Here is a 21,989-nt window from a genome sequence, read left to right as displayed (position 1 = left end):
AAATGCATGTATAAAAACAGGAAAAAAAACTTTATTTCTCATATAAGTTTTGAAAAATAAAATAAAAATGTGATGATATATTTATGATTAAAAGTGAAAATAATTTTTTTTCAATTTAAATTTGGGTAAATAGTCACTTTTGTCCTTAGATGAGTAATTCGCTGACAAACTCGTCTCTCAAGGATGAAAATATAAAGTTTAGTCTCCGAAAGTATAAAAAGTGCAACAAATATATCCGGTCGTTAATTTTCGTCTATCACTGTTAATGAGATAGTCTACGTGGCACAAAAAGACAAATTTGTTACTGGAATGATTGTCAACTTGTTCATATCTAATTAGCAGCATAAAGACATATTTGTCATATAATATTTTTTTGACTTTTCGTCTTTCTACTCCACTGACAAATGCGTCCCTGAAAAATAAAAATGCAAAATTTAATCCAGAAAGTGTAAAAAGTGTGACAAATATATCCGAACATTAATAATAAATTATGATAATTATTATAATTTTGAAAAATTTATAATGATTGCGATAAAATTTTGGAAGAGTGTGTCTACTTTCGTTATATAATTTTTAAGTTTCATCAACCGTTGAGATATGCATAAAATATTATCAATGAAAGCGAATTTTTATTACTTTGGCGAATTCTTCTTACTTTTCTTCAACTAAAAAAAAATTAATCATTTGATTGTTAACTCTTGAACAAATGCTATCAACACAAGAAAAAAAAAGAATTTTTTTACTATAAAACGATAAAAAAAATTATTGTTTTTGTTTAATCAAACAATATTTATTTAATTTTTTTTAATAAATTTTTCATGATAAAATATGAATGTCTATTAGTATATACAATGACATCAAATTACAAATTATAATAAAAGTTTGTTAATTTTTATTTTTTTAAAAATCATACATAATTATTTTTTATTTTTTATTTTTTATTGACTGATCATTTAAAAAATCACAACCTTAAAAAAAATTACTCCAAAGGAGGTGAGTGTTTTTTACAAATTAAAAGTATCATTACAATTGTAATTTTCTCTAAAAATTATTTATAGATCTAATTTAACTATAATGTTTTATAATAAGTATTTTTTTTTACTTGATCTTTTCATCAAGCATGAGAGTGTAAAAAAATTATTTATAGTTTCTAAAACTAATATTCTTTTTTCTTTTAGACTGAAATTAATTTACGAAATTGTTAAAAAAAATTTGTCGCAATCATTATAAAATTTTGCAAATTATAATAATTAGTCACAATCTACTATTAATGTTTGGATATATTTGTCACACTTTTTACACTTTAAGGGACTAAATTTTGTATTTTCATCTTTTAGAGATGTATTTGTCAGCGAAGTGGGAAAATGAAAAGTAAAATAAATATTATATGACAAATATGTCCTTATTCTGACAATTAGAGATGACCACGTTGACAATCATTTTAATGACAAATTTGTCCTTCTATATCACGTAAACGATTTTATTAATGGTGAGGAACGAAAGTTAACAGCCAGATATATTTGTCGCACTTTTTACATTTTCGGGGACTGAATTTTGTATTTTCATCTTTAAGGGATATTCAGGGACAAAAATAACTATTTACTCAGTTAAATTTTTTTTAGTTTATGTGATAAATTTAACCACGGAACATATTAAAATAAAAAGATTGTTTCTTAAATTTAACTAATAATGAAAAAAGTTTATTAAAATAAACTAAAAAGAACTAGAGAAAATTATAAATTATTTTAGTATGCTCAAATGAACTCTAATAAAAGTTTTTTCATATACCCCATGTGCAATGTTTGTTGGCTTATGATCTTGATCTAAATTCAGATTTGTAACTAAAAAAACAACAGATACTAAACTCTGAAACAGCACTATCTTCTTACCAGTTATGAATCATTACAAAGCACACAAACAACTGACGAAATAATTTGCACCTCTCTTTATGTTACAAAAAGCTGTATAATCAAGAATTTGACATGGTGGAGAATTTTAAGAACTTTGAATACCTATGCTGCCTTTCCCCTCCAAACAAATTTGTTTAATGTTAACCAGCAGTGGACAATCCCTCCCTCACTAGAACTTGTTGGATATGGTTGATCATGATGTAAATGTTGAGGTCTTATAATTCCCATCCAGCTTCCACAAAGAACAGAAAGAAACACTTTGCCCCTTCCACCATAGTCCAACACTTGTATTGTCATCTTCCACTTTCATCTCCCAATTACCATCATACTTCCTCAGCAAAGCTCTACCTCCATCTATTGCATCCTCTCCAAATACTTCCCCCACAAACCCTGCTTCTTTCATTCTCTCACACCATTTCTCCTTCCCTTCATTCGTCTCGCGCTGGTTTGTCAATGCCTTCGCAGCCTCACCTTCCATCACTCTCCTCTCGTCGCTCTCCCGGCCCTTGAACGCGGAGCTTGTTGAGTCCAAAAACCTCCACAAGTACTCCACCCTCCGAGAGAATCCAGTGGTGAAATCCCCACAACAATTGCAACAACATCCCATGTTGTTGTCACTTAGTATCACCCCTTTGGGCTCCATGTTTCTCAACACCTTCAGAAACTCACTCCTTTCATCAGGGGCATTGTGATTCAACTGATGCAACCTAAACTGTGCACACACAACAAAGATTTCATCCGGGGAGGTGTCAACACTTTGAGCATTCAGAGTATGCAATGGACAGTTATCTAGTTTGTTTATCTGCAAGTTAACATTCATTGACTGAGCAAAACCAAGGAGTCTAGAAGAGAAGTTATCACCAGGAGGACCAATACAAAATGGTGTGTCATTTTCAGTGGAGGAAGAAGCAGTGACCACGGTGAGGCGAACCAACGGAGGAGGTCCACCAGGTCTGCGACTCAAGGCCTCAAGAAAAGTTGGCCATTGCATTCCATGAGAGACTCCAATGTCAAGGATGTGAAGGGTGCGTGAATTATTATCAGTGTCTTCGCCAAGAACTTGAAGGATGGAAGCATTTGCTATGTTGTTAGGGAAGGAAAACCAAGGGCTAACCTCATAGAACTTGAGGAGTGTCTTTTGGAAGAACCGCGGCTCGCTGGAAGCAAAAGTTATAGACCCTGAAGAGGGAGAAGATGATAGATGTTGTGTCAGTGCTTTAAGACCATGTGCTGCAAGCCTGTGGTTAGCATCGCCAGTAGGTGATGCTAACTCATGGAGAACATACGAGAGGTGTTGCACACGGTTCAGGTTTCCACCTGTTATGGCTGCAGCACAAGGGTTCAGCAACTGTTCTGCCCATCTACCATCCTTGTTGTTGCAGTTATTTCCATTGGCCTTAGCTCCCCCTTTCTTGTTCCCACCAGATTTTCTAACTGTTGTTGTTGTTGTCCCTTCTGCGTGTCCGGTATAGGCTTCATTGTTTATTGGTTTGCTCTTGATTTTCTTGTGCTTGTGGTTTTGTGGTGGTTTGGGACTAGACTCATCAGTGGCATTTCTTTTCTTTGGCAAATCAGAAAGTGGTAGGTTGTTATTAGAGTCACAAGTCTCAAGGGGTGTTGTGGTTGTAGAAATGTTGGTAGCATTAGGGGAAGAACTGGTATTGGTATCAGTTTGGTAGTGGCTGGTTATGTCTTGTTCCCACAACTGATAGTCTTGGATGTCACCAGAGTCGTATGGATAATCTAAGAGTGGTGGAAAGTAAGACACAGAACCTTCAAACCAGTCTAGACTGTGATCTGATGTTGGATTTGGTTCCATGATCATTGTAAATGGAAGCAAGTGTTGTGAGATATTGAGCAAAGATTCAAAAGGGTTTGAACTTTGAAGGGCTTAGTAGTGTTGGATCATTGACCAAATGGGAGGAGGAGGGTAGAACATATCAACCAGAAACTCAATTTCATTGGTTTTTCCCTAAGAATTTTAAAATAAGGCATGGTGTAGTGATGCTTCTTAGTGGTGACAAATGAAGGAATTTTCTAATAGTTTGTGTGTTGTTCGTTTGGAAGATGTGATGTTTTATTGAGGTTTAATATTTGTTGCCTAGGCAACTAGGAGACGATAATGTCTCTTGTTTATGCTGGGTGGTTAACTTGTTCCTTTTGTATTATATTGGAGATTGAAATCTGGTTACTGTTTAAGATTTAATTGAGGAATTTCAATGAGGGTTTGAGGATTGTGATAGGTTCTTTCAAAACTTTGGCCGGCACACACTGTTTGACTAATTGAAATATCATGAAAAGTTTCTATCTGGCAAGGTCTTCGCAACTTTTTGTGCTGTATTTTGTGGTTAATGGGTTTGTTTTATTTTTTTATCAATTTTTTTTGGCAGGGTAAGGAAACGAATATTTTGTAAGAAATTAATTAAAGCTTCTATTAGTATTCTACACATTATGTTTGTACTGGAATCATAATAGAGTAATTTTGATATACTTTTAGTGTAATTTTTGTATATTATTATCTAATATTGAACTAAAATCCTGTTAATAAATTTGAGTATTTTGATGATTATATGAAATTTTGAATTTAATGTAAAAAAAATGAAAATTTCAACTTAGCAAGTATATACACATACATAATAAATTTAAGTAATCCATCATACACGTAGCTGTCCATATCTGAATTCTGAATGTATTTTGGTAGCAAAAAGTTTTTAACTATTATGATATTATCATAAAAATATTAATTATTCCCTAAAAAGACGATTTGGCGTAAATAAAAAGAACCTGATGTCGTGGTATGAGTAACATTCTAAATTAAAATAAAGTATCCAGTTAAAGAAATACTACAGTAAGATAAACTTTACACTAATGCAGTCGAGGAAACAAAATAATACTTAGATAAACAAGTTAATACAGTAAATGTTAATATTCACATAAACGTACGAAAGAAGATTTAATACCTTGGATCAATGGGACAATTTAATATTTAATAAGAATTATTATTATGGAATAAATGTATAAATATTAAAATCGTATAAAATTTCAATATATATTATTAGTTAAATTACATATCTTATAATTGTTCTTTACTTAGATTTTATGTTTTAAAATGGTTGAAGCATCTGTTCATTGTCTCAAGAGAATAGCTGCATCCACCCATCCGCCCTTAAGTGATAAAGTTTAAGATTATAACTTACAAGAGTAGAGAGGGAAAATTATAAAAAAGCTTATCACCTACTAATATCTTTCTTTAAGCAATGAAGTGCATTTTTTTTAACAAGAAATCTTAGATGTTAATTGTTAGTTTTTTTTATTAATAAGAGGGATCAAACTCATGACATTTATCCTATTTTTTTATTTTTTACCTATCCAGTCCACCTTATGTAATGAGGTACATTTGTTTACACTTATTTTTATGTAGGTCTAGTTCCTTTAAGTGATATCATCAAGTTAAAATTAGTTAAAAATTACTGACTCAACAATCAGGTAATTTCCAACAGGTATTTCTTTAAAAATAAAAAATCACCAGGTATCAAAATCAAACAAAAATAAAGGTTAGATACCAAAATCAAACTATATTTTATAGTACCAAAAAATTATTTAAGCTTAAAACAAAACAAAAAGAAATTAATTATTGTGGTCATTGCACCACATGAATTTTTCACTCCCTTCTTTCTCCTTTTTCCCAATGTGATACTCCTCAAGTAAAAAAAAGTTAATTATCATCCTCATTGCCACATGATATGCACATCAACTCACCCCATTTAAAGTCTCTTTTATGTATATTTGTTCATTCCAATTCATTCAAGTTTTTACCCCTTTTACTTTTAATGCTAACAACATAAGCATGAGATTCACCACTTAAGCACCTTTGAGGTTGCTTTTGTCTCCCTCTACTTGCACTATGACGATGTTTTTCATGACATAATTTTCTATTCTCTTGCTAGAATTGGATGCTTTTGGTTGCTCATTACAACTCATGGCCGTTGAGATGGTTGTCGGAATCTTTCAAGTGTCGTCGAAGAAGTCCTATGGGTTTAAAGAGTATCGTGATGAGGAAGAGGAAAAAGTAGGAAGCAAAAAATTGGTGTGATGCAATGATAAGGATAATTAACTTTTTTATTTTAGGCTTAATTAATGTTTTGATGCCTAACTTTTTTTTGTTTAATTTTGGTATCAGAATTTCTTTTTGAAAAAGATATTTGCTTGAAAATGATATAATAATAGAATCAACAAATTTTAAATGATCTAACCTTAATCACGTGTATTTTGTTAGTCACATCATCCTTTAATAAAGTATAAAAAAGTTATTTAAACATTAAAATATTATGAAAATCAAATAGAAATAGAGATAAAAAAGAGTAAGTTGAAAAGAAAAAAAAAATAACTGAGAGATCAAACATATAATTTTTTTATTAGCTGTTATAGGTTGTTCTTTTTTCAGTTGTTAGTTTTTTTTAGAATGTTAATAGTATATCTAATTGCAAGTATGATTTCTAATTTGTAATTTGTAATTATAACATGGGAGAATATTACAAATAAATAGTTACAAAAAACGCATTACAAAAAATGAATACATGTTCAGTCAAAAGAAAAATGAATACATGTAATGTCATAAGAAGTTGTGACTTTAAAAAATAAAGTAACCAAAGTAGGTTTTAGGGAATAATTGGAAGGGAAATACTCTTTTTCGTGCGAGAAGACAACAATTGAGAATTGGGTTCAGAGTTTGAATGCAAGAGAATCAGAATTGAGGGCTCAGAAATCACGATTCAGAATGGGTCAAACTGAAAGCGCAGAAGCTGTGGCGGAGACTCAAACCACAACCCACCACTCCTCCAATCCCACTTCCGTGGAATCCGTCCTCGTAGGTTCTTTTTTCGTGTTTCATTTCTCATGCGCTTTAAGTGTTCGTATAAACGTCTGGCTGAATCCAAATCTCATATTTTGTTGGTTTTTTTTAATTATTACAGAAGCTGCAGAATATGGAAATCAGAACACTGAGGTTTGAATTGAATTGCTTTGATCTTTTGCTTTCAACTTGGCAGGTTGAACGAATGAAAACAATTGGAAATTTTGGATTTTTCAGTCTGTGGAGGAAATGACTCAGAAAGCCCTTGAATGCCCTTGCGTTGCTGACTTGCGAACCGGTTCCAGTGGCTCTCAGTTCTCAGAGGCATTCCTGTGTTTCGTCAAGAGTACCTCTGAAGAAAAGGTATATCTTACTTCATACTTTGATGTCATTATTAGTGATTAGATACATAGCTTTGTTTCCGGAAGCAAGATGTAGCTACGATTACAAGTGTAAGGTGAACTGATGTTAGTAGGTGACAACTGAAGCCTTTCTACATAACCTGTTTCATAAGAGATTAGTGAACCACAACATACAGTGTTTTTTCAACTATTTGTTGCACTTTCTTGTGCCCTCAAAGCCTGGCTACAGAGACTATTTTAATGTTGGTATGATTAAGAGTTCTGTGGTAATATGCAAGTTTGTATTACTGGAATAATTGTGTATACTCTGCAATAGCTATTAGCAACCAATGTGGGCAAATTTGAAGTATTTTATTTATCAAGTTTTGATTTCTGTATTCTCATTAAGGGTTGGAATATGCAATTTGCTCCAATTATGCAGGGCTCGGACTGTGTACATCCATTTGTTGCACTGCAGAGCTGCATCAAGGCTAATCCAGATGCATTCTCTAAGGACATTCTGGGCAAAGCCGAAGATGAAAGCAAGGAGTTGGAGCCAGTTCAAGAATATAAAATACTTCCTCCCAAATGGTCTTGGGAACCTCAAAGTCCAAAATCCAGGCTTTGAGAGAAGAGTCGGACTCTCATTTGGGCAACTAGTTGGATAAGGTCGTGTGAAATTCATTTTGAATTTGTATTAGTTTTGCCTGATTAAAAAAGTGACAGGAATCACAGGATATATCACTTCCTCAAAACGCTTCATGATGTGCATTTTCTTTTATATCATAAAAAATACAATTTCTTTTCTACTGAGTTTTGGGATTTCACTCAAATGCTTGCATCTTTCTTTCTAACAACTTGACACCTTTGTTCATATTTTCCTCTCCTCTTGATATGAAATTGATGAATATCTGCGTAGATGTAAAAAACAGTACTTCTTGTCTAGGTTATATCATAATTTATATTATTATTTACTTTTTTGAATCAAAACGAGTTAAAATGCTGCAGAGACTTTAATTCAGGGGCGAGCAACATGAAAATATACTGGATAAAAAGCGATGCAGATTGATAACAAGGGCTGATGTTGTAATGATATATCAAGCTTGTATATGAAATATTATGGACACATCACACATAAATTTTGATCCCAAAATAGGAAAGCTTGAAAAATTGAAAGTTACATTCATCTTCATTAGTTTTGATGATACAGTAGGAATCTCTTCATTTATTTATTTCTTCTCAAGAATTATTTAAAATTTTAGCATAAAAGAAGCTCCTTTCTGTTTCTAGAATATACAATTATACACAAATTACCCAAATTTTAAACTAATCTCCCCTTTAGTCATGTTCAAATATTCAAATCAGAGAAACTAAAGTAATTCTCAAATAATAAAAAGATGCATAAGTAATTTTTATATACATAATAAATCTTATTATTACCAAAATAAAAATCTTATTAATTGTAACCACTGTAGATTTTACCTTATTCTTCCTTTGACTCCCCGGTTCTCTGCTTTACGCTATCTCTCCACTACTTAATTTCAAATTACACTCTTTCTCTTTCATATTTTGGATCTTGACCAAAATGATGACAAAGGTATGCCGTCACTTTGACAACGTAAGAAGAAAGGAGTGGCTGAATAGTGTTACTTTGACAGTAAGAAAGGCTTCTTGGTGATTATAAAAATATATTAAACATAATTTTACAAAGATTTATTATACAACAACTCTTTCAAGATCAGCATGCAACAGAGATTTATTTTTTACAAAGAACAAATAATATGATCAATGCTTTTCATGGGTCTGAAATTGTTTCATACAACATTTTTCAGAGAACCAAAAAATTACAGGCAACAAAATCAAAATCAAAATAAAATAACAACAACCAAGGGAAACTCACTACGAATCCATTGTGAACCAAGATCTAAACTCACAACACTTGAGAAAACGAAGCGGCAGCAAACCCTTTCGCTTGGCACAATGGAAGAGCTGGTTTGACGCGATGCGAGGAATAGTGTGACGACGTTTGAGAATAATAATACAGGATGTGGTGACATAGAACAGTGATGAATAATCTAATGTAGCTTCATTACTTCTTTTTATTTAAAATTGTGAAGCCTAATAAATGTATATATCTCTTCCAACAGTTATTCAAATTATAATTCACCACGTTACATGGAATTAACTTCTTTTGCTAAATTCAGCGCGTAAGTATCCATTTATTAGATGAAAAGTATAAAAAAAAAAGTTTATTTATCTATATATCATATCATACTTTGGCTTCACCTACAACGTACTTACACTAAAAGAAACATATATTAATAGCTAATAAATAAACTTGTCTCTGTTAAAGTAGACATTTTTTTTAATAGAAATAGAAAACTGTTAATCTAATTTTTGTAGGCTTATGTTAAAATATAATATATCATAGAGTAAGAAATTGATAAATACCATTAGTTTAACATATTATTAATTAATATGATACATATATAATATTACACAAGTGTATATTTACAGTATTTATATATGTTTACCAGATGGCCTAAAACCAGCAATACAAAAGAGCATTTACAATATTTACATTGATAAGTTATTTTTTATTTGATCACGCTTATACCAATGAAAACAAGTATATATATATATATATATATATATATATATATATATATATATATATATATATATATATATATATATATATATATAATTGTAGTGATGTAACTTAATTAACTATTAAATCATTTTATAATTTGATATAAAATATATTTTTTATTAATTCAAAATTGAATGTACATATTATTAAAATATGTTAAATTTTATTAAAATTGAACAATAATAAAAAAGTAATCAAATTATTTATATTTTAATATATTTTAAAATATTTATATTAAGTTGATTTTAATATATATGAATGAGGTAATAAATAATTTTGAATTTATATATATCATCTATGTAAAAAAAAAAATTTAATCCAACTGTAAATTTTTTTTAAAAAAAATATTCAATTAAAAATTATTAAACGATATAATAGTTGATTATACTTATACGGGTGTCATCTGATTATATATATATATATATATATATATATATATATATATATATATATATATATATATATATATATATATATATTAATGTAAAGGCTATAAAAAAGAGGCGAAAAGAAAATTATGTGCATCAAAGACAGAAATTGATGATAAGATATGAATTTATTTTGTGGATGATTAGAAGGAAGATCAGGATAACACTCAACATTTATCAGTAACTTTTCCATCAGCGATTAATGACTCTCGGAGAGTCATGTTATAGACGAGAGGCGCGTAACACTGCATGACCACAACTTCAATGCAATTAGGGGAAAGTGTGGAACGAGTTTTTTTTCCTCTATTTTGTTTGACCTGAAATTATAATATTACTATTTATTTAAACTCGACCAAATTAATATCTGATATATGAAATAAGATCGACGTAATTTAATTTATTTATCTAATATAAGAATCTTAACATTATGTATAATTAAATCATAGAATAAAAAAAATGAAAAACTTAAATTATGTTATATTTTACCATAGGCTAAATTGTAAGTTTGATTTCTCTTTATTTTTTTATCTGCAAACTTTAGTGCATACGTTTTTTATTTAAACTTTACCTAATTAACATATGATATATGAAATAAGATAGATGTAATTTAATTTATTAATCTAATATATGAATCTTAATATTATGTATAATTAAATCAGAGAATAAAAGAAATGAAAAACTTAAAATTGTTATATTTTATAATAGGCTAAATTATAAGTTTGATTACCCTTTAATTTTTTATTTACAATTTTTGTGCATATTTTTTCATGTAATTTTAGTCCTTCATGTCCCATAAGTCATAACGATTGATACAAGTGGTAATTACTTATATTCCTTAACAAGTAGTTCGTGATTCGAACTTTGATTGATCCTTAGATATGAAATAAAATACTATTTTGTATGTGCTCACGGACTCTACAGAAGATTAGTCACTACATCTAGCAACACACGTATCAATATCATGGTCAACAAAAAAATGTAACTATTATAAATGAAAATAAATTCTTAATTAGCCTACATACTTAGTGTTAATGTATCATATTATTAAGGCTAAAATATGTTTTCGATCCTTAATAAATACATGAATTTTGTATTTGTTTCATAATAATTTTATTTTTGCATTGAGTCCCTAATAAAACAACAATTTTATTTTTTATCCTTGATACTTTTTTTAATCCCTAATAAATTAGTAAATTTTATATTTGTCTCATGATAACTTTTTTTTTGCACCGAGTCCCTAATAAAATAACAATTTTACTTTTGGTCCTTGGTACTTTTTTAATCCCAATAAATTAGTAAATTTTATATTCATTCTCTAATGTTTCTTTTCATTTGTTATTTGCCTTTTTCAAAGGGACTAATAACGAATGATTTTTTTATCAAGAAGCAAATAAAAAAGTTTCTAATTTATAGGGACTAAAAAAATTTAATGACCAAAAATAAAATTATTATTTTATTGGAGAGCAAAAACAGAGAAAAAAATTTATTAGAAAACAAACATAAAATTCATATATTTATTAAAAATTACAAACATATTTTAATCTATTATTAATATGATATGAAAATTGATAAATATATAATATTATAATATAAAAAATAAAATAAATCTAACATTTATTATTTTCAATTTCGTGAATTATAATGTTGAAATAATAAATTAATAATTATAAATAGTACAATGATTAAAATCAACAGTGTAATATAAAAAAATGTGTAAGAGGAATGAGTGGAATAAAATAAATAAATAATAAAACTTTTTTTTTATCTAAAAAGGGTGATAAAATGTGTTAATTGAAATTAAAAATATAATGAAATTAATTTATCTAAAAATAAAAAATTAATTAAAAAACTAAAATTATAACACCTCAAAATATTTTTATCCATAAAATTGAATTAAATTTTATATAAAATATCATATAATCATTTAACTACTTTAATAAATAGTATTACCTCACACTTATAATTTAATAACTTATCTTAAAACTTTTAGCAACTAATTAATTTTTAACTAATTTTTTCAAAGATATCCATATTATAAAATACTTATAAACCATTGCAAATTATTTACAATATATATATTAATATTTTAATTTTTATGGGCATCACTGATTCGTCCACTGCAACAAGGAGAAATAGTCTAAACTCTAATTTAAACACATTACTCCCTCACTCTATATTGGCATGGGTTGGATAGCAAGAAAATGAAGATACAAAATGAAAACTTTGTAATGTGAATTAAAAAAAAAAGAAATAAAAGAAACAAATTTAAAATTTTGTCTTCAACTTTTTTTTTTTAATTTTTTTAGTATTTATGATATTGGTGTGAAATATTTGTTAACTTTACAAGTGATTGATATTATTGTTATAAAATTTGATTGATCAATTTTAGTGAAATATTATCTTTTAATATTATTTTTCATCCATAAAAATCGTAACTAAAATCTTATTTAAAATAACTGAAACAAATATCACTCATTCATAATTTATTTATTTATTAACCAAATAATTAAAAAAATACATTATTATATTCGTTTTTTCTTTTCTTTTAATACCATTAGCAACATTTATTGCAATGATTGGTTAATGTGATCATTTAGCTATGAGATTAATCTTGTATTCGGAGCTTATAATTACATGTAAACCTCCTCGGCTCTCGTGGGAGTGTATTTCTTTTATAATCAAACTCATTCTTTACCATAACTTCAACGTCAACTAAACCACACACTCATTGAGTCTTTTATGTATTTATAAATACTCATGTTAGAACAAGTAAAAAACAATCAACCAAAAGCTACATATTAAAATAAAGTGATATTTTATTATGAATTTTTTTAATGTTTTTCCTTTCCCTTTTTCACGTATCCTGTTGTTATTTTCGTGCAGTTATTTCGTTCACAGTGAACAACCAACAAAAGTATTTAGTAGATAAAAAAGTATTAAGATTTGAGATTGGACAAAAAATGGAAAAAAGGTGAAACAAACAATGACGTTTATTGTTGATGATGATTACTGTTACAAACACATGAATTAATACGCTAGAAAATAATCCTAGCCGCTGCCACCGAAACGAGCCTTAAGCTTCTTGACTTGGGCAACATCAAGGAAGGTAGTTTGTGCAAGTATGTGAGAAGGTACATTGTTGGCAAATATATCATTAAATAATTGGACATCAGGGTTTGAGCTACTAAAAACTGCAAAACCAGTAGATTTCCCCTTACAAGAATTCACAACAAAATGCAATAGTCCCTTTGGGATAACCATAAGATCTCCGGATTTCAGCGTCTTCACATAAGCTTTCGTAGGTGTCACGAATCCAGCAGTGATTTCACCTTCTACTGTGATTATTAGTTCAGTGGCATCTGAATGTGTGTGCAGTGGAAAAAATCCATCTTTTTCAATAACTACACGTGCTGCAGAGACGCCAAGGCCATTGAGAGCAGGAAAGTCATTGACAAATGCAGTGTTAATTCCTGCTTTGAGTAAAGGGTTTGTGGTGTTTGGAAGTTGAAGAGTGAACACAAAGTTATCTGCCGTCAAAGTATTAGGTGGTAAACAAGGATAGCCAGAAGGGCTCTCTGGAGCCTTGAGGTCTGCTACGCAGAAATCATTAAAATTAGAAGCATGAGATGTGGATGAAATAAGAGCGAGAAAGAAAAGAATGAGAACCATAGTCTTCGTCTAGGGGGAATTAATGGATTTAGAACATATGAGTGAATGCAGGATTGACTAGATATTTATAGGGAGAAGAAGAGACAAAGGGTTTGTTAAAGCTAGAATGTAAATCCTTTAATTAAGGTAAGAGTAATTATGTTGAAAGTTGATTCACTAAAGTAGCTAGATACTCTTAGAAATTAATTACAAAAATGAGTATTACTAGCTAGCCATCAAATTAGAATTGTTTTGACTATTGACTTGAATTGTTGACCAATCACTTATTACATTTATTATTTTCTCCTTATGTTTTCTTCTTCTTATTTTTGCTAGTTTCCTTCCCAATCCACCCTAAAATATGGACATACAACCTTATTAATTCATAGAGTAAAAAATCTCCCGTGCTACCATAACCAAGAAGGTTGACTTTTTTCCACCAAAAAGGTTTACCATATCATATTTTTTATTCAATTTATTATTATGTTGTCATATATCATTCAATTTATTCTAAATAAATTGCATAACATAGATATTTATATGTAAGATAATATGATAATTGGACAAGTCAGAAACAAAGTTAACTCTTATTGGTATCATTCCCATAGAAGGCATGATCGGTTCAAATTTAAAAGAGACAATTTACTCTTTAAATTCATCCCATCCTCTTAGATTTTATCAAATTTAGATAAACCTCATAAATTTATTGTATTTTTTTTTAATAATTTAATTTACTTACATATATTTTTAAAAGATTAATTTTATATTTTGTCTCTAAAAGAAAATGCTCTAGTCAGCTACTATTATCTATTATCGATAACATATCATTCAATATCAAAACTTACATATATTTTTGTTCTTTATTAATGTACATATATTTAGTTTATTTTCTTTATAAGTTGAGTTTTTGTTTTTGTTTCTTATTTTGCTAAAAAAAATATTTTAAATCTATTATCATAGATCCATTACATGTTAATATGTCACAATAAGCTGAAAATTTATTTAATATGAAACTTTATGAAGGTAATCCATAAAAAAAAAAAAAAAAACTAACTAACATGATAATATTTTTTTATTATATGTCACATCTTAATTTGAAAAAAAGATGTAAAATAAAACAATAATTTCAATTTAATTATAAAATAACATAGAAAAAATATTACATAACCATATAATTTGATAACAAAATTTGGACTCCTTTTCATGAATTTTGTGTCGTTGTACCTCTAACCCAAGGGCGATCCCTAAAGAGATCAAAATTAGTCTTGTTGTAGCAAGTTAATGGTTAATAAAAAGACTAAACTTAAATTTATAAGAAAGTCTATTAAACCTGATAGGTCCATTTGTTTATTCATTTAAATAATATATATATATACTAAAATATAATTTTGTTAATTTATAATTTTAGTCTTACTGTTTTAAAATTGAAATATTTAGTCTTCCAATTTTATAAAATCAAATAACTATGGTCCCTCCATCCAAATCAATGAGTGGATCGATAAAATTTAACTTGACTGTTATAATTTTTTTTTTATGAACCCAAATGTATTTTAATTAAAATAATCAAAACGTCCAATCTAAATACATTCCCTACTCCGCTGCCACCCTGCATCGACAAGCATAGTAGTTGATCCTTTACATATCAATCTTCATGAAGTCTGCATAAATATCAAAGAACATATTGTGCAGCTTGTAGTTACCAAGTCAGATACCTAGAACCCTTTCCAATTCGTACCCAAATTTTGAAGTTTATAATCCCTTCAAACAAATCATTGGTAGCATAATCCAATCATGAAAGGAGCTAGTATCAACTTTTTTTTATCTTACAAGACAACCGTTGTCGGAACTTCAACTTAATAAGATCCATCACGTTTTCAGCCTCCAAAGTAGCACCATTAAACAAGACGACATTCCTCTGCATCAACATATATAATCCAAATAATTGCAGTCCAAACAACTCTCAAGCCTACCTGTATCCTTCGGTGTCGGTGATGTTCACGACGACGACGCGTAGTTAGCGTTTCGGAGGATGACGGAAAGGGAGCAATAGCTTGAGTCAGCAACGACAATGGCAGAGGTCAATAGCTATTCTGAAACATATTACCAAATTGGAGTTGTTTTGATCATTGATGGTCAACTCATCAGTCACATGACATATCATATTTTTTTTCTTTTTTTTTCTGTTTTCCTTTTCAATTCATCCTATATATGTTTGGTTGGAAGAAAATGGAGGAAAAGAGAAGGTATGGATATATTTTTATAAAATTTTATTATTTGATTCAATTTTTAGAAAAAAAATAAAAGAGATTTAAAATATTTGAAGTGTATTAACTAAAATATTTCTACTTATATTTTAACACAAAAAGTTATAAGAATATCAATTAAATTAAAATTTTAAAATCCCTCCTTCATTTGTGAACCTAACAACAAATTGGTTATTTTCCATCTCTTCTGTTAAAACCTCTCACCCTGCTCTTTTTCTTTAATGATCTCTCCTCTCTTCTTAACCAAATAGAATGTGTAATCAAAATTTCTCTCCCCTCTTTCCTTCTCCTCCCCTCTCCCTTCCTTTAATCTAAATATATAACCTAAAATAAGGTGATCGATACAACATTATTAATTAATAGCAGGACAATTCTAAATGATATCATGAAGCCCGAAATAGTATATTTTAAAAGAGATCAAGTTGTTCCAAGAGATTAATAAAGGAATTATTCTTTATGTTCATTAAATTAAAAGAAAGGATAAGCACAAAAAGCAATAAAGAAATTATCTTGATTTATTTCTTGATTTTTTTTTAAAAAAATTCATTATCTTGCTTGAAATGTTATTTTTTATTACAATAAAGAAATCAACCGAACATCTTGATTTCTTCAAATCAATATATAATACTCTTAACATTATTCGTACATATGGTCAAACTTCAAACCCTCAAATCATAAAGTTTGGGATCAAACATAAAATGAAAATAAAACACCCATTCACCCAAATTTATTGTTGACGATTATTATTAGAACAAACACTAGTTCAACATCAAGGAAGGTAGTTGATTCATAAGCAACCCTACCCTCTTCCACCAAAACGAGCCTTAACCTTCTTCACTTGTTCAACCTCAAGGAAGGTAGTTTGTGCAACCAACTCAGAAGGCAAGCTGTTGCCAAATAACAGAAGGTCAAGTAGTTGTGCTTCAGGGTTTGCACCGCTGAATGCAAGAAAAGCAGTGGTTTTTCCGTTCCCAGAATTCACCTGAAAATGCAACTGTCCTTGTGGGAAAACCATAATATCACCCGGTTTTAGTGTCTTGGTATAAAGTGCAGTTGGTGTCATAAAACCAGCACTGATTTGTCCTTGCACCATTATCAGAAGTTCAGTGGCAGCAAGGTGTGTGTGCATTGGGATGGATCCACCTTTTGCTATGTCTAACCGTGCTGCAGATACACCAAGACCATTCACACCTGGAAAATCAGCAACGAATGCTGAGGTTAATGCAGCATTGAAAGTGTTTGTGGTGTTTCCAGCTACACGCCAGAGAACACAAAGTCATCCACTGTGACTGTGTTAGGTGGCTTGCACTGATAGCCTGAAGGGCTATCTGGACCTTTTAGGTCTGCTACACAGAAATCATTGACAGCAGCATGAGAAGTGAAAGAGAGAAGAGCAAAGAGGAAAAGAACGTAAATCATCTTCATCTTGGAACTTGGATGATAATGGATTTGGTGTGAAGGTAATGAGGAATTGGATAGCAATTTATAATAAAGCTACATGCTGAAGATACATGGCCTATGGCCTTGCTGTACCCTTAAATCATTTATTTATGATATGAGAACGAGAATAAGGTAAGTGTAACGTCAACCGCCAAGCAAAATTAACTAGTGGGTTTATCATATTCAACTTTCAAGTGAGAGAGGATATTATTTTTTTTTCTTCATTCTTCGGTAAAAAGGATCTGATTAATTCAAAGTTTAATTTAGATAAATAAAATATGATTAATAATTATTTCTGTTCAAAATAAAAAATAAGAGAAGATATTATGAATAATGAAAAAAATCATATTTTATTATATTTTTAGAATACAGGTGCACAATAAAAGTAGTACTAATTAATTAGTTATATATATATATATATATATATATATATATATATATATATATATATATATATTATAATTTTAGTATAAATGGAATTGACCAACTCCATCTTATATAGTTGGGACAATTATTTTATGTGCTTTAAGATGGTTAATTACATGTATTAATTATACTAATCATTTAGTTTAAAATTATTTAATTTAATTTTTACTTAGATAAGTTAGACAACTTCAACACACTAGTGTAACTATTTTTCAACGGCTTTCTACACCAGTTGTTAAATAATTAATGTCAAATATTTAGATATTATTTTAGATGTCAAATATTATAAATTTGTTTAGATTATTTTAGGATTTATTTCTTGTTTTAAGGATAGGATTTTATCAATATTTAAATTTTGTCTTACATTTTTTTCTCTATATCATGAATAAAATTTTCTATTTTAAGGATAAGATTTTATCAATATTTGAATTTTGTGTTACACTTTTTGCTCTATATCATGAATAAAATGTCTCAGAAGCTCTTCTACACATTTGCTCTATATCATGAATAATCCTATCCTTAAATAAAATTATTGTGTTACATGCTCTGGTAATAAAATTTTGTGTTATAGTTCCGTTTTTTTTTTACAAATATATCTAAAATAAGAAAGAAAAAACATCAGATATTACCATAGAATAATTGTCACCTATCAGTTTTAAAACAATTATTGACACATTAAGTAGAAAACTTAGCGTTAAAGCAGTTGTAATGTAATAAGAAAATAGTATATTCACGTTGTTGGATGATGAAAAGGTAGCTAAGAGATTTTTAGTGACATCTTCGGAATATACAATTAATTTACAACTATATTATAGGAACAAACGAATGCATTTTTTTTCTGCCTATATACTTGGAAGGGAAAAGATTACAGCTCAATACAATTTCAATAAAAATATATATTAGATTATGCACGATATGCTTATTATGACATCGTTGTCGGCGATCAACCACCAAGGGATACTATTTTGATTTTCACTATCTCCATATTACTTCGTTTTTTTCTTATTTTCTTTTCAATAAATAGAAATATATTCTGCATTGAAAAAAGAAAGTATATTTATCAACAGACGAATGCATGCATGTTTTTTCTGCCTATATGCTTAAAAGGGAAAAGATTATAGCCATGGGCGGAGCCTGAAATTTGTTGGTTCGAGAGGGACAACTTAAAAATTAATATATATATATATATATATATATATATATATATATATATATATATATATATATATATATATATATATATCAAATGCCATATCATGAATAAAAAATATATAACTACATTGATTAGAAAGATAATATTATATGTGAAAAAATTAGATAGATAAAATAATTAATTTTAGATGATGAGTAGATAGTATCGGGTAAATTTGAAGGAAATTTTTTTTTTGGATTATATAAAAAATATATAAATAATTTTATTAATTTATTCAGATTTTTCATTTAATTCAATTAAAAACAATATATTATTTAACAACAAAATCAAACACACACGAATAATCAAGATAAGTTTAATAAATTTTTAAAAGAGGTTTATGATTAATATTTTTAAACATTTACATTTCCACGTTAAGATATATTGAAATATCGTAATTCTATTTTGTTGTGTTTTTGCTTCCCTATTTTACTCCATTTTCATTTGGTTATTTTATCAAGTTATTTATTTTTCTTACATAATTTTATAATAATCCTTAAACTTTAGAGATTGATTCAAATTTTGTGAATACGACAAATAAATGAATAAGTTTGTAAATTGCTCAATAATATAAAAAAAATGTTTTATCTCAATTTGATATCAAAATCTATTTTAGAGCTGTCATCATATCGCCATATTTGTCTACATTTTAGATATCTCTATTCCTAAACATGAGAAAGTGTTTTTATTGGGCTATCTTCATTTGTCCACACTCCATATGTCCCTTGTTAGCGTGAGGGAATAAGTTGCAACTTCACATCAACTAGAGGTATAACAATGTAAACTTTATGAGACTTATGCAATTCTCACCCGAGCCGGTTTTTTACAATGAATAAGGTCTCAGATTTAAGTTCCAAAGAAATACTATAATAGAAACAATAATAAAAAAGAACTATTTATATAAATAATACTACTACATTGGCAAACAGGCAAAAAAAAACATATTACGAGCCGTGTGGACAACTGTAATTAATTAAAACATGCGTGATAGTAAAGGACAAATATCATCTTTAGCCCGACATGTAACAACCAGGGAAAATGTGGATAAGATTCTTTAGCGACATTGGCAAACAACCCTTCTTAACATAGCAATACTCAAATCTCAACACAATTTTAGTTTTGAACAGAGAAATGATGGAAGACAAATAAAGCATGCAAATTTATTAATTGCTCTACATTGACACGAGCATAATAATTCAATGACCATGAGACCTGCACAAGTCTAACGAATTGAAACAAACACAAGGAATAATAATAAATTGAGCAAAATAATAAAAAACTATCCATGAACACAAATAAGTAGTACTCTAGCCACTTCCCCCAAGAACACCCTTAAGCTTCTTCACTATGGCAGGGTCAAGGAAAGTGGTCTGTGTCACCAAAGGAGTGGAGAAATTGCTGGCAAAGAGTGCAAAGTCAAGGATTTGAAGGCCAGGAAAAGCACTGCTGAAGACAGGAAAAGCAAGGGCCTTTCTCTTACCAACAGCAATTTGGAAGTGCAACAACCCTTGTGGGAAAACCATGAGCTCTCCCTTTTTTAGCACCTTCTGATAAACTATGTTACCTGAAGATATGAATCCAGCAAGGATGTGACCTTGGAGAACAATGAGTAGTTCATTGGCACCAGGGTGAGTGTGGAGTGGGATAACACCACCAGGACCAAGGTCTAATCTTGCTGCAGAGAGGTCAAGGCCATTGAGACCTGGGAATTGAGCAACAAAAGCTGGGGTCACAGCAGCATTGATTATGTTTGTGACATTTGCAGCTTCAGCTAAGCCTGTGTACACAAAGTCATCTGAAGTTACATTTGCAGGTGGCTTGCAGGGGTAGCCTGAAGGGGTGTCTGCACCCTTAAGGTCTGCCACACAGAAGTCTTGGACAGTGGCATGGGAAGTGGATGAGAGAAGGGAAAGGAGGAAAACAATGTGGAGAAACATCTTCTGTTGGCTTGGTGGTGTGAAAAATGGGAATGAATGGTAGGATACTCTACACAATATGGTGTTATATATATATATATTGAGGTTTGTTGCAAGTTGGAGGTTTGAACATATATGCCCATTCAGCTAATAACGACAAAGGCAAAATGAGAGCCAGAGTAACACTTTATGGATTCTTTAGAACATTGCAGCTGATAAGGTCCCCCCCCCCCACTGTGGCATCAGACAAAGAAAATGAAAAGCTGTTTTCATAATTAAAACCATATTGGCGAGTAAAGATGGCCCTAATTTATTATTGGCACTTGGGGGCTCATACTGTAATGACAATAATCAGATAGGAAATTTCCTCAAGAGGTTATCTAGTGGACACTATATATGCTCACTTGTTACATAGTGTGTGTACAAAAAACTTTCCAAAGTGGAAAGTCTTTCTTAGTTTGAATCTCACAAGGAAAATAAGGTTTAATTATTCGGTTGGTTAATGTAAGTATAAAAATTATTCCATTTCATCTTTAACTTAAGCATTCTCTTTTACTCTCTACTCTCTATACATGTCATTTTTAGTTCCTTTGATTTTTGCTCTAAGGACTAAAAGAAATTATATTTGCAAAAATTAAAAAAAAAAAAAAACATGTGTAGCGACAAAAGAAACTGTTTTTACTAAAATAAATAAAAAATACAAGTATAAAGAGTAAATGAATAATTAATGATAGAGAAAAATCCCACAGAAGTAACTCCAAAAAAGGAAAAACTGTGGATATACATCATAAAACATCAGATAGCTAGGAAATTTATTTAGGTTGGATAAAAGTTCATATTAATCAAATTTCTGTCCTACCGAAAACCGTTAACTACTTTGCAAGTCATTGCTAGTAACTATTATCAATCAATCTACATC

The 21,989-nt window shown here is 29.5% G+C and overlaps 4 protein-coding genes and 1 pseudogene across 4 annotated transcripts; 1 reads left to right on the top strand and 4 right to left on the bottom strand.

The window, feature by feature from the left end:
- Positions 1–1,857: 1,857 nt before the first annotated feature.
- LOC114389584 (nodulation-signaling pathway 1 protein-like) lies at positions 1,858–4,056 on the bottom strand. The gene has a single exon (XM_028350282.1). The coding sequence runs from the start codon at positions 3,733–3,735 to the stop codon at positions 2,104–2,106; it is 1,632 nt and encodes a 543-aa protein (XP_028206083.1). The 5' UTR covers positions 3,736–4,056; the 3' UTR covers positions 1,858–2,103.
- A 2,444-nt stretch (positions 4,057–6,500) lies between these two features.
- Positions 6,501–7,916, top strand: LOC114390306 (mitochondrial intermembrane space import and assembly protein 40 homolog). Its single transcript, XM_028351011.1, has 4 exons — positions 6,501–6,781; positions 6,884–6,915; positions 7,000–7,125; positions 7,546–7,916. Exons 1-4 carry the CDS (start codon positions 6,688–6,690, stop codon positions 7,729–7,731), a joined length of 438 nt encoding a protein of 145 aa, XP_028206812.1. The 5' UTR covers positions 6,501–6,687; the 3' UTR covers positions 7,732–7,916.
- A 5,229-nt stretch (positions 7,917–13,145) lies between these two features.
- Positions 13,146–14,288, bottom strand: LOC114391045 (germin-like protein subfamily 3 member 1). The gene is made up of 2 exons (XM_028352047.1): positions 14,244–14,288; positions 13,146–13,862 (listed from the first exon to the last, which is right to left on the bottom strand). Exons 1-2 carry the CDS (start codon positions 14,286–14,288, stop codon positions 13,233–13,235), a joined length of 675 nt encoding a protein of 224 aa, XP_028207848.1. The 3' UTR covers positions 13,146–13,232.
- Positions 14,289–16,895: 2,607 nt separating this feature from the next.
- LOC114389310 lies at positions 16,896–17,521 on the bottom strand (annotated as a pseudogene).
- A 2,686-nt stretch (positions 17,522–20,207) lies between these two features.
- LOC114389204 (auxin-binding protein ABP19a-like) lies at positions 20,208–21,149 on the bottom strand. Its single transcript, XM_028349833.1, has one exon. It carries the CDS (start codon positions 21,089–21,091, stop codon positions 20,462–20,464), a length of 630 nt encoding a protein of 209 aa, XP_028205634.1. The 5' UTR covers positions 21,092–21,149; the 3' UTR covers positions 20,208–20,461.
- Between the last annotated feature and the right edge of the window lie 840 nt (positions 21,150–21,989).

Source organism: Glycine soja, chromosome 16 (assembly GCF_004193775.1).
Source record: "Glycine soja cultivar W05 chromosome 16, ASM419377v2, whole genome shotgun sequence".
NCBI classification, from domain to species: Eukaryota; Viridiplantae; Streptophyta; class Magnoliopsida; order Fabales; family Fabaceae; genus Glycine; species Glycine soja.
The sequence above is the reverse complement of the archived record's forward strand: the minus strand, read 5'-3'. Positions and strand labels throughout refer to the sequence as shown.